Raw genomic sequence first — 12,260 nt, 5'->3', positions numbered from 1 at the left:
CTTTTCTGTGACAACCACGGCCGAGAGGCAGTTTCACAGCATTCCAGGGACATTTTCTGACTTTGTCACAAATCGTAGAAACTTTTCAAGAATTTAACTAAGTTAAGTACATTTTTTTTTTTTTTTTTTACACAGAAACATTCATTCAAATCTACACCAATAAAATGCATGCATTCTTTTAAAAATCAGTTTCAATGAATCAGTTCTAAAAATTAGTCTGATCCAATTGGTTCCTGGCCAAAGAGTTACAAAGAGTCAGTTACAAAAAAAAAAAGACAAAAAGTGGCGCCGTTAGCAAACAGAAGATAAACACAAACTCGCAGGCATGTTTAGATAAACGAGACAAACAGAAAAAAATAATAATAGCAGTAAAAAAAAAAAAAAATGATGAAGGAACTCTTCGATCAGWACGTAAACCAGAGTTACAGAATGGGGTCAGACATGCGCCACGTCTCTCCAGCTTTTTTTTTTCGCTGTGCTTTTGAAATAACAATAAGACGAAATGTTAGATCGACTCGCTTAAAAACGAGGAAATGCGGCTCGTGGCGGGCAGCAACATGGCCGGCCGGCCGCACACGGAGCTCATTAAGAGCGGAAAGGCGCAAAACAGCTTGTTTTCTCCCACTGAGGCCCCGCAGCTGCAGGCCGCACACTGAAACGGAAAGGAAAGGCCCCACGCCCTCACACACACATTAATATTGACTAACCTAAATTATTCATTGCGTCTAATAAAAATAGCTGCAAATCAGAGCAGCCGAGAGCAACGAAATACCTGGACGGCAGCAAACGCATTCAGATAAACAGATGTGAAAATGACTGAAAGTCTGAGTACTAAAAAAAATAAAGTGAATTTTTCGTGTTAGAAAATACTAAAAAAWAAATAAATAAATCCACTGAATCGAACTATGAAATTTTTCTTTTATTTCATTTTTATTTATTTTCTTATTTATGTTGCGTTTTATGTGTGCTTTTTTTTATACTTCAAGCCTAAACTGTTAGGGTAGCGTTGTGTTTTTGGAAGCATCAAAGATATAGTCATAAAAATGTGTTTCTAAATACGTTTACTGACATTTGGTCATGTGTTGTTAAAATTATATTGGAAACAAAAAACAACAAAAACAACAACAACAAAAAAAAAACAGTTCGGAATCAGCTTCAAACATTTAGGTTTGCCATGGCAACATGAATAAAACAAGAAAAAACGCCAGTAAATTATTTATTAGTYATTTGTTGATATTAATAATACAAAACCTGTTTTATGTTTCATGTTCATGCAAATATGCTGTTTGGTACAAATAACTTATATGCTTCTACTTAACAATATTTATTTCTTTATATAACGTTTGCAAAAAACATATTTTTTTACATTTATTTTCAGTTTTCTTTTGCTGTTTCAGTAAACCTGGCAGCGGCAGGAATCCACTTTACTCATCATTGTCGCAAATATGACGTCGGCGGTTGCGCACGTGCGTAAAAAGTGCTGTATTTTCCATAAAAGGTAAAGGAAGAAAAAAAAAATCAAGTGCTTCGATTTGGTGATTTATTCATGCATACAGCATGGACGGTAGCTTCATCTCTGCGGAAATTCTTCCTAATTTCCCCAGCTACTTTTTTTTTTTTTTTTGGCTATTTGTGATGAATTAATATCGTGTTTTACCAGAGGCGTTGTTCTCCTGCCAGGAGTTGCGCACCTGCGCATACACTTTTGCGCCTCTAACTTCTTGCCCAGACTGCTCGCTTTATTCGTGACCAAATAAAACACATGGTTGGAACGAGGCGGGGCTGTTTTGTTCGGATTTGGTTCAGATGGACTCCTGGGCCCCGCAGTATGACTTCGCAGGGTTGGCTGTGGGTAAAAATGCTGCAAAAAAAAAAGCCTAAATTAATCAGAAAAGTATTTTAAATAAACACTCAAATTATTAAAATATGTTACATAATCAAGTCAACGGATTGTGCATTTTTTTTCTTGCTTAAGTTAAGCAAATTACTCCACCTGTAAAACGATGAAATTAACAATTAAAGATGAAAATACCTGTTATCTGCACTGAAAAAATGCATTTTGGAAGGTGTTGACGTTTCCCAATAAAATAAAAATGATTCAGGCACATCGGTACACGTACTGTGGTTCATTTCAAACAACAATGACTTCATTTTKCTAACAAATCCAGCCAAAATRTTTGTTGGTTCAGCCCACCTTAGCTAGCCGCTATAGGGCTAAAGTCAAACTTACTAGCAAGCTGTTTCATCCTTTCATATTAAAAGAAACAAAAAATAAAGAATTGGTTTACGGTTAAAAAGGTTAATAATTTAGTAACAAACATTTTAACCACATTCTACAAAAGGAGGTATRTTGGTCGTAACCCTGACAACCACCACTAAGATATGCTGTTTATTAGCAATTACCGAAAGCCTAGCTTGTTAGCAGGTCAGAGTTTATCATTTGGAGAAAATGATTACCAACAGTCACATGGCTCTTCTTAGCGACACTATTTTGATGTATTCATTTATAATATAAGCCGTTCTGCTGTTGGGCATCATGTGATTGAGAATAGCTGCTAATTGGCTAATGAAAAATTTCAGGTGAGTGTTGTTCCAAAAACAAGCTAATGTGGGACTTGAATAATTCAATACGTTAATATTTAATATTCTCAAATTTTCATTTTTATAGTGTAAGCATCTCAACCCTGCTGGGAAAATGTTGCATATATTTTTTAAAATAAACATTTCATCAAGGTTTGATTAAGAAAACTGTTCCATTTTTTAAAAAATCCTTAACATTGTACTGATTCAGTTGAAAGAGTAAAAATATATACTTGGAATTTTGCGTGTTTTAGCTGCGAACTTGAAATTTCCCCCCAAATTTATTGAACAAAACCCACAAAATGAAGTTTTGTGCCTTTTTTTCCCCACACAGCAGGTTGATTGCTTAAATTCTAACAGCTTGTTTTATCAGCGTGTTTCAGCTCAGAGGGTTGATCCGCTCAGCTCAGCGGCTCTTTATGTTAGAAGTTAGTTTGCTCAGGTTTGCAAAAGAAAACCATCTCCCACAACCTACGACTCCCCTCCTCCGCGCGGCTCCCTCCCTCCCTCCCCCCTGCCGTCGGCCCGAGCTGCCCCTACACTGTAGCCGGTGAGAGCCTCTAATCCCCTGCGTCCACGGTTTACTCTGAGCCCGTATTTAATTCCTCTAAACCCCCAGCTGCCGCCCTGCTTACTCACTGAACGCGACAGACTGCGGACCGCTGCGGTTATTAATAATTCACCAGCCTCCTCTGCTCGGCTCKGCTCGGCTCGGCTCTGCTCTCCTCCACGCGCGCAGCGCCGCTCCGCTTCTCCGGCCGCGGCCGCGGGACATACCGCAACGCTCCCTCTTTCCTTCCCCCTGGTTGGCTGAGTGCGTGCGTGCGTGCGTGCAGCCGCGCCGTGTTTTTTTCCCCCCCTTACTTTCCTGCACTTTGTTTACTCGWTTTCAGCTGCTCGGTGTCACTCACACGCCGCGGTCACGTCTCCGTCGACTGGTAACAGGCTGCGAGCCCGCTCCGGTGTCTATGATTTCGGGACGGAGAGTTCGGTCTGCCCGCGGACTCTGAGGGAACAGGTGGAGGAAAAACGGCACGCTTTCAGATCAGCACACACACACACACACACACAAAAAGAAAGGAAAGAAAGGAAAAAGCCGAGGGATTGAGTGCATGCATGAGGGGAGAGAAAAGCGTCCGAATCTGCAGGAGCAACAGCTGATCGAGTGAGCGCGGAGAGAGATAGAGGGAGAGAAGGCTACTTACTGTCCGCCTCCACCGCCTCGGGGCTCGTGACGGCGGCCGGGTCGGCGGTCGCTGCGTTCCGCTGCCGGGGGACCGACGGAGGTTCGATCATCGCGCTCAGCTGGGAGTTGGAATGTGATAGGAAAACAGAGGAGCTGAAAGCGAACAGAAAGAAACTCTCCACACGAAGAAAGCCGGTTCGGATAAGTAACGAGAGGGGGGGGGGAAGTTGACCCGCAGACTCCCCCAGCATTGTAGAATGTTTACCGGGCAGCAGGCCGAGCATTAGGCCCARCAGAACAAGAACCAGGCACTTTTCTATCTCCCACCTTTTTTTTTTYCYYTTTTTTTTTTCTGGAAGCTGAACTTTGGAAAGTGGAAAATGGCTCTTTGAGAGTGTTGGCACATTTCCCCACACCACAATGGTACGTGCTGTGTAAACTAATAATTTGCTCATTTTTCTGCACTTTATTGTACTTTTACAATTTTGAAATATAAAAATCCAGATCATTCTTGTGTGCCAAACTCCCCCCCCCCTTACCCCCAGCCCTCCACCCCCAGTAGCCTCATCATCATCATGCAAAACTGAATTTAAAAAAAGATTTCCAAACTTTTTCCCAAATCAGTGTCCAAGCAGCCAACCCAGAGCTGTTTCATCCACACTGAGAACCTGACTCCTCTCATTAGAGGAGTCCTAGAAGCGAGACAGTCTGCGCTATTTATAGCCATACATACATATGAAGCGCACTATTGCGTGTCATGCAGAGTGAGGAAAGATGGGCTTAGGTTACAATGTGCTACGTGAGGGGGGCCCTAGTTTGGAAAACTTAGATAAAAGATGGGCTATTCTGCCCTGCGCCAGTTTGACTTGCACGTAATTACGCACAGCGCTTGRGACTTTTCTTTTGTTTKTTTTTTTTTTTACCCGTCAGAGACCGGCACCTGGCGTAATGATTTTTATTTTGAATTTTTTTTGTCATACATTTCGAAAACTTACTTAAGATTCGTGCACAGTAAAGTTCACACAGCCTGAACTTCTATTTTTTATCAATTCATTAAAATGAGTTATGAGTTTTAATTGGGAATCCTGTCATTGACTGGCGCAAAGTAGTGGATAACTGTGAAATGTAAGGGRAAAAAAATGCTTTGCTAATTTTTTTTATTTCGCCAATAAAAATCATAATCAGTCAATGCTGCAGGTCTAAAAATAATTTAGATTCTTAATCAAATTTAGGTCTGGACTTTGAGTGGGACACTCTAAGTCATTGCTGTATGTTTTAGGTTGGTTGCCTTGCAGGAAATTGAGCTTCCTGGTCTTGGGTGATGATTTTATCAAACAAGTTTTCAACCAAAACTTCCCATCAACTCTGACCGGCTCTCCTGTCCATGCTGCAGATAATCTTTGTTTTTGCCATTGCCGTGTTGCACTATGGGGATTGTGTGTTCAGGATGATCTTTGTTGTTAGTTCTCTTCCACAGCGTTTTGCATGAAGGCCAGAAAGTTCTGTTGGTCATCTTATTATTATTACTCTTCCATAAGGAGCCAGGTTTAAACAATTATTCTGTGGTTTAGGAAGGCGACTGATTGTGTCTCTTCCCATTTTTCCGACAGTGAACTGACCAGAGTTTTGTTAGATGTTCGAAGCAGATATGTTATAATGTTATTCCCTCTTCAAGAACGTGTGTTGCTTTGATTCTACCAGGCATGTTTGAGAAATCTTTTAATCTCCCGTGGCAACCATTCAGCTGTGCAAAACGCCTTGTTGAAGCTAGCTACACCGTTAAGGTGAAGCTCCTCCTTGGAGCTGCAGCTTCCAAGCCGCTCGCCAACAACTCCCCCTCTCAGCTCCTTCAGACTAGCCAGCAGCAATTAGCAGACACCTGGTGGAACTGTGCACCTGCTAAGCTCGTTATGCTAGCTACTTCTCAGTTTTTTTGGTAAAAAAAAAACGTTAATAAAAGGGTAACGCAGGTGCGATGCTTTGATGACTTCCTGAAGGCGGAGTTTCAGAAAGACCAGGAATTTTTAAAGAGACAAAGGCCCAATTTCATGATGTTAAATTACGAGGTAAAATTTCTTTTACGTCTTATTGATATATACAGTATATTATATAAACTGAAGGTAACATAATTACTTGATTGTGGTATAAAATTGCACTATGTCCCTGTTCTGCCCCTTTAAATTAATCCGTCCCTTGAATGTCTGAAAAAAGACAAATAACACCACGTTGTGTGGTTTATCACATATAACACATTAAAGTTTATAGTTGGAATATGGCAAAATATAAACTATTTAAAGGGTGTTTTATAAAATAGTTTTCGTCTTAATATTCTGTTTCATAGGATACATTGTGAGCAGATATTCAAATATTCAGAGAACGTCCTTTTTGCTTTTCCATTTATTAGTAAAAAAAAACTCTGCTCAGGCAAAACTCTCATATCTGGCCAGAACATATCCTTGACCCTCAGACGGACTCGTTCCTGGCAAGAAATGAGTCGAGTCAGGCAGTAGTTAGAGGAACCTCCCACATACAACCTTGAAGCCGCTGCGATACCAGGGAGGGATCTTATTTGCACATGAATATGGAAGATTATTAGGATGAATAATTATTTGTTTATGAGCATCCTCGCTTGGCGTGGCAGTCGCCCAAGAAAGCTCATCAGTTAAAAATGATACAGAATTCAGGACAGGCCTCACATGGGATTATCTCCACTTGTTATTCTCCTACTTCCAGCTCTTCTTTATTCAGTTATTTAATTATTATTATTATTTTTATAGACATCCTGGGTGGTGAAGTTGTGCCAAAACATTCCAGCTGTACATCGGTTTAGTCAGAGATGCACTGGAGGCCGCCTGTCAATCAGTGTCGAGATGAATCCGTTTTCCCCGTGATGACGAAGGTCCGACCCGCGTTTGCATACGGGATCGTTATCTGAGACATTAGCAAGTTCTAGATGTTATCTTTGTAATTGCCGCAAGGTAAACAGAAAGTGGTTCCTGTAAACCATCAGAGGTAATTATGATCTTTTAAGTCGCAAATGTACATAAATTAGACCTTGGATTTGGTTTATTCTCTTTTAAACATCGAGGTAAATGACGTGCTGATGTTGAGTTTGCCTTTAATGCAAGATAAAAGGGAAAAATCCATAACTAATCCTGTAGTTTTCTTGAAAAGTGATATTCAACGTGTGTGTGTGTGTGCGTGTGCGTGTGCATGTGTGTGGTGTGTGTGTGTGTGTGTGTATAGTGGTCCATATGATGCTCAGGCTGGAGGTTTTTTCAGTCGTGTGTGTCTCGGTTTTGGCCGTTTTGTTGCCTGTGATGTCATCTCTCACTGTATATACAGAATATGATGCCGTTCTGTTTGTCCTGGCCCCGACGTCTCCTTGGAAAAATAAATAAGGCCCAAAGCCGGCTGGAATAGCTTATGTGGCGTGTAGCTTAAAGATGGAAAGTCTGATATAAGCTCAAACGGCACAAATCTCAGGATGGTGAGATCAGACCGCCTTGTAAGGTTGATTGGTTTTGAGATAATCAACTGGGTATTTTTTTTGGATTTCATTTGGAAGTTGCATAAGGAATCACCCTTGATGAAGTTTATAGGTTGATACGGTGACAAAATTTGTATGAAGTTTGTAAAGTCATCTCCAGTTGTTGGATTGGACAGGATTCATGAGGGTTTTTCTTTTAAAGAGCCACAATTTGTTTGTCTCGTTTGTGACTTGGTCTGAAAGAACTCAGTGAAGTTTTGTTCACTTGAATTTTATTTTTTTAAGAAATTTTTGAAGAAACATTTTACTGATCAATTCAGTTTCATTCAAAAAATACTTTTTTGATCCCAAAGGAAAAATGACGTTGTTACAAAGAGTTGTTGAAGACGCTCATAGATGTGGGTAAGAAGGTTCTCCTGTAGCCGGTCTGAAGGAGCCTCTGGCTGAAGACTGTTTTTCTAGACAGTCTCATGAAGAAGATGCTCAGGATTGTCCATAATTGTCTTGATTTCACATAAAATTTTCCAGAGGTTCCACAGTCGTCCCCAGAACAGAACCAGCCGTCTTTATCGGGTTGTTGAGCCTTTTTATGTCCCTGGTTCTGATGCTGCTGCCCCAGCAGATGATGGAAGAAGAGGTGACGCTCTCAACAACAGACTTACAGAAGATCTGCAGCATCTTGATGCAAACCTTGAAGGATCTTAGCTTCCTCTGGAAGTCCAGTCTGCTCTGTCCCTTCTTATAAACGGCTTCACTGTTGCGTCTCCAGTCCAGTCTGTTGTCTAGGTGAACACCAAGGTATTTATATTCCTCAACCACCTCCACTTCTCCTCCTGTGATGGAAGTAGGCTTTGATCTAACCCTCCTTTGTTTTGCTTACATTCAAAATGACATGATTGTTCCCACACCGTGACACAAAGCACTCCACCAGATCTCTGCACTCAGCCTCTTGTCCATCTCTGATTCACCCGACAACTGCAGAGTCATCTGAGTGTTTCTGTAGACGACAGGAGTCTGTTTTGTCCTAGAAGTCTGAAGTATACAAAATGACGAGTCATGGCAAGAGTACAGTCCCCTGTGGTGCTCCTGTGTTACTGACCACCTGATTAGACCCACAGTCCTTCAGCCTCACAAACTGTGGTCTGTTTGTGAGGCTGTCATAGATCCAGGTGATTGTTGAGGCGTCCACCTGTGTCTTCTGGAGTTTCTGACAAAGCAAATCAGGGTGAATTGTATTAAATGCACTGATGAAATCAAAGGACGCGATCCTCACAGTGCTGCCTGCTTAGTCCAGATGACAGTGGGTGTGTTGAAGGAAATCGTCTTGAACTTCAACTCCACATAAGCAAACTGCAGGGCGTCCTGAGATGTGCCCGTTTCTTACCCAGGCGATCTCTCCAGGACCTCCTGTCTGTTTAAGGTTACAGACAGGAGATCTTGTTAAAGCTCTAATGTGTACGAAACAGAAAGACTGGCAGAACGATTTTGGTTTGAATACAGGTGCTGTAGCAATGCTACACTTTAGTAAATGAAACATTTAGTCTTACTTTATATGGCTCAAACTCAGTCCAATATTACTTTTGATTATGCTTCATTTTTGTTATTAAATTCTCAAATGAATTGGTTAAGGCACATTTGACTGTATTCTGCTGTGTGTTAACGTTGTCAACTTAATTTGTGAAGGTGTTTGTGTCGACTTACTTAAAACCGGGTTGAAAAATCACAACAATACGTGCATGTCCTCCGTTTGCTCTCCTCTTTTTAGGCTTTAATTAGGAAGGAGAGCCGACAGCATTATTCATTAAACAGAGCTTGCCAGCTATTTATCGCTGGGAAAAAAAACCCAAAAAACATTAGCATATTTGTTCCATTTTCAGCTGTTTTCCGAGTGTTTGGAACCAGGTTTAGCATTCTTAATAACACAGCAGCGAATGGATCATACCAACCCGAATGCTGGTAAAAGAAACAACCGGTGGCGAGCCCCGAAAACCTACAAACAGATCCTTGTGAAACACACACACACACACGCACACCCACGCACACACGTACACGCACCCACACACTCACACACACACACATGCACACAAACACTCTTATAATTACTGCACCCGCAGCCCCACCCCTCCCACCATGTCTCCTCATATTCTGCACCTCCTGAGATGCAGGTGTAAAATATCACATTTTTCCAGCATTTCTCCCTGAGGTGACGCTGGCTTGGACTCACACAACGTAAATTTCCCCTTTCATATTCTCCAGCACATTTTTTTTTCTACAAACAAGTTCCCCCCCCCTTTCTCCCCCATTCCCCTCCCCAGCCCTCCTACTCTTTGATGTGCCTGCCACATCTGCACAGGTCTGTTAGCTCGTTACCAGGTGAAAAACGAGGATACAATTAAAGGCTGAATGTAACGGGACTCAGGTCGGTTATCTTCCTCAGCGGAGGAAAGCCTCTGATGCTCCAGAAACCATCGGTCATGTCGATGCTGCTAATGGTTAGGATGGTACGGCGGAGTGATGAGAAGGCTGTTAATCAGCGACTGTGAAGATACCCGCCTCTCCTGCACGGATCAGAAATGTGGAGACCCAAGTGGTTTCTGTCCTTGTGTTTCGGTGCGGAGAAGACAATAAGCGAGACAGGGAAAGGCGGGAATTATGTATATGTGTTCCAATTAATCCATTTGAAAGCGAGCCAACCCTCGGCACCGAGCCCTCCTCTCCAGAACTGACTTATTGTGTTTCTGGTTGTTGGAGGAAAACAGAACAGGCACTGTTGAGAAAAGGTGCTGCGCAGGTCAGTTTCTTATTCACAAAATCACTACTGAGGTCGCCTCAAGCTATTGAGAAGTAGCTCGTTTTGACTTGATTTGATTTCTCAACCTGCAGAATCCCAACAAATTCTGTGGCTGTGTCCTAAAATACAGCTCCTTTCTAAAGCTTTCACAGCCATTGAACTCTTCCAGTTGTTCTGTGAAGACTTCAGAGGTTTCTTAGGGTGTGCTTGCATGAGACTGCTGCTGGTATTTTTGGATGTTGTTTGGGAAAGAGTTCCACGTTCAGACGGCACCACCAAGACACCTTGAGTTAGCGCTGTTATTTTAACATGTCATTGAATGCTAATGCACTTTTGACCCTTAGCTTCTACCTCATTGTAAATAGTAACCCAATGCTCCAATTAGCTTTAGAATGCTAATGTCGTTCATTGGACATTAGCACTCCATTGAGCAAAGTGCTAATGTGACACATGTATTCCTTATCAGAAGTTGTTTTAAACTGAACAGGTTAAGTAGCACAATGTAGCACAATGCTATCCACCACTGTTTTATAGTTATCTACAGACGTAGAATAAACCCAACAGTCATGTGTCCTGCACATGTGCGCTTTCGCTCCTGTGGAGTACTTCACACTCTGAGACCTGATTTCAAAAAGTGCTGGTGTGAGAGACTCCGGTCACTTCTGTTGTGTGGATTGCAACAAGTCATGGAGTCTAGACTCCAAAATAACAACCCACGATTTCAGCATATTACAAGAAGAGGTTATTCCGTGATCCGGAAATGGAAACGCTACGGAAAAACACAAGCTACCTCAGGAGGTCCTGCAGAGATCAACAGACTCTGGACAGATTCTTGAACCTGTCCAGTTGACAGATTCGAGAATCTGTCAACTAGACAACTAGTGGTTGTCTATGCAACAAATCTGGTCACTATTCAAGAATGACAATGTGTTGAAGAAAAGCAATGCTGTGTATCATTCTGAACACACCGTCTGTGGCTACGGCATTATGACTCTATTTGGATACTTTTCTTCCACAGGGATGAGGAAGCTGGTCAGAGTTGATCAGAAGATTGATGGAGCTAAATACAGGGCAATCCTTAAAGAAAACCTGTCTCCAAAAGACTTAAGACTGGAGAAGATTGTCACCTTCTATCAGGACATTGACCTTGTACCCACAGCCAGAGCTACAATTGCATGGTTTTAGGTCAGCGGCCTCAAACTGCATTCTTCATGGACTAGCGTCCTTCAACTTTTAGGTGTCACTTATCCTACAAACTTGAATTAAATGGCATCACATATTCAAGTGTTGGAACTGCCAAGTGAAAGTCCACACATAAATCTAATTGAGAATCCATTGCATGACCGGAAAATTGGTGTTTGCAAAATGCTCACTGTCCATTTTGACTGTGTTTGGGCTACTTTGGAAGGAAGAACCGGCAAAAAATTCAGCATGTAAATCCCCACAAAATAAATCAAAAGTTTGTGGTTGGAATGTGACAGAATGGGGAAAATGTTTATGAATATTTTTGTGAAGCATCAAGGCTCTTGCCAATAGTTACATGTTTCAACGTGTGTTGAAAGTAAGGTGTACCTCTCCTGTTTTCTGAGGTTAGCGTTTATCTTTTGCAAAGTCTGTATTAAGTCCTGATTTATCTCTGGATCAAGTTTTAAAATGTGAAGTTACATTAGATTTAGTTATGTTAGATGTCATGCAACGTGATTTGCTTTGGAGCTATTTTTTTTTATGGATCCTTCCGGTGCTTATTCTTCTCTTCTCCGACATGCTGAATGAAAGGTCAGAGCCAGTCAAGCTGAAAAATCAACCGATTCTGTTCACCATGAAACTTCTTGGTGCACCTTTGTCATTTTGCATTGTCCTCTGCCTTTTTCGTGAACAAGAAAGTGACTATATTTTGACAATGGAGGGAGTGCTAACTGATAGTACAGCTTCCTTGATTAGAAAGATAAATCTGCTACACTGAGAAAAATTTGACCAATGGTTACTTAAAAAAATTGTGGCAACAAAGTGACACGTAATATAATTGAATAGAATTTAAGTTCTACAATTTTGATTAAAAAGTATTGAATATGTTAACTTAACTTAACTTAAAAAAATGAAGTACATCTTAATAAAAGCAACAGCTGAAATGTGTTTGATTTATTAATATCAATGCAAATGATCATTTATATTGCCCAAAAATATTTAGTAAATCCAAGTCAATTTTACAAGAA

At 41.2% G+C, this 12,260-nt stretch overlaps 1 protein-coding gene across 5 annotated transcripts in view; it reads left to right on the top strand.

Moving 5' to 3' along the window:
* The first annotated feature begins 4,108 nt into the window (after positions 1-4,108).
* nfixb (nuclear factor I/Xb) overlaps positions 4,109-12,260 on the top strand; it is a 195,303-nt gene continuing 187,151 nt past the window's right edge. For all 5 annotated transcript variants that reach the window (XM_008415321.2, XM_008415331.2, XM_008415316.2 and 2 more), the window contains exon 1: positions 4,109-4,189. In XM_008415321.2, coding sequence (XP_008413543.1) covers positions 4,187-4,189 — 3 coding nt within the window. In that variant the 5' untranslated portion in view covers positions 4,109-4,186. The remainder of the gene's footprint in view (positions 4,190-12,260) is intronic.

This window comes from Poecilia reticulata, linkage group LG8 (genome assembly GCF_000633615.1).
Source record: "Poecilia reticulata strain Guanapo linkage group LG8, Guppy_female_1.0+MT, whole genome shotgun sequence".
Classification (NCBI taxonomy): Eukaryota; Metazoa; Chordata; class Actinopteri; order Cyprinodontiformes; family Poeciliidae; genus Poecilia; species Poecilia reticulata.
This window is presented reverse-complemented; position numbering and strand designations above follow the sequence as displayed.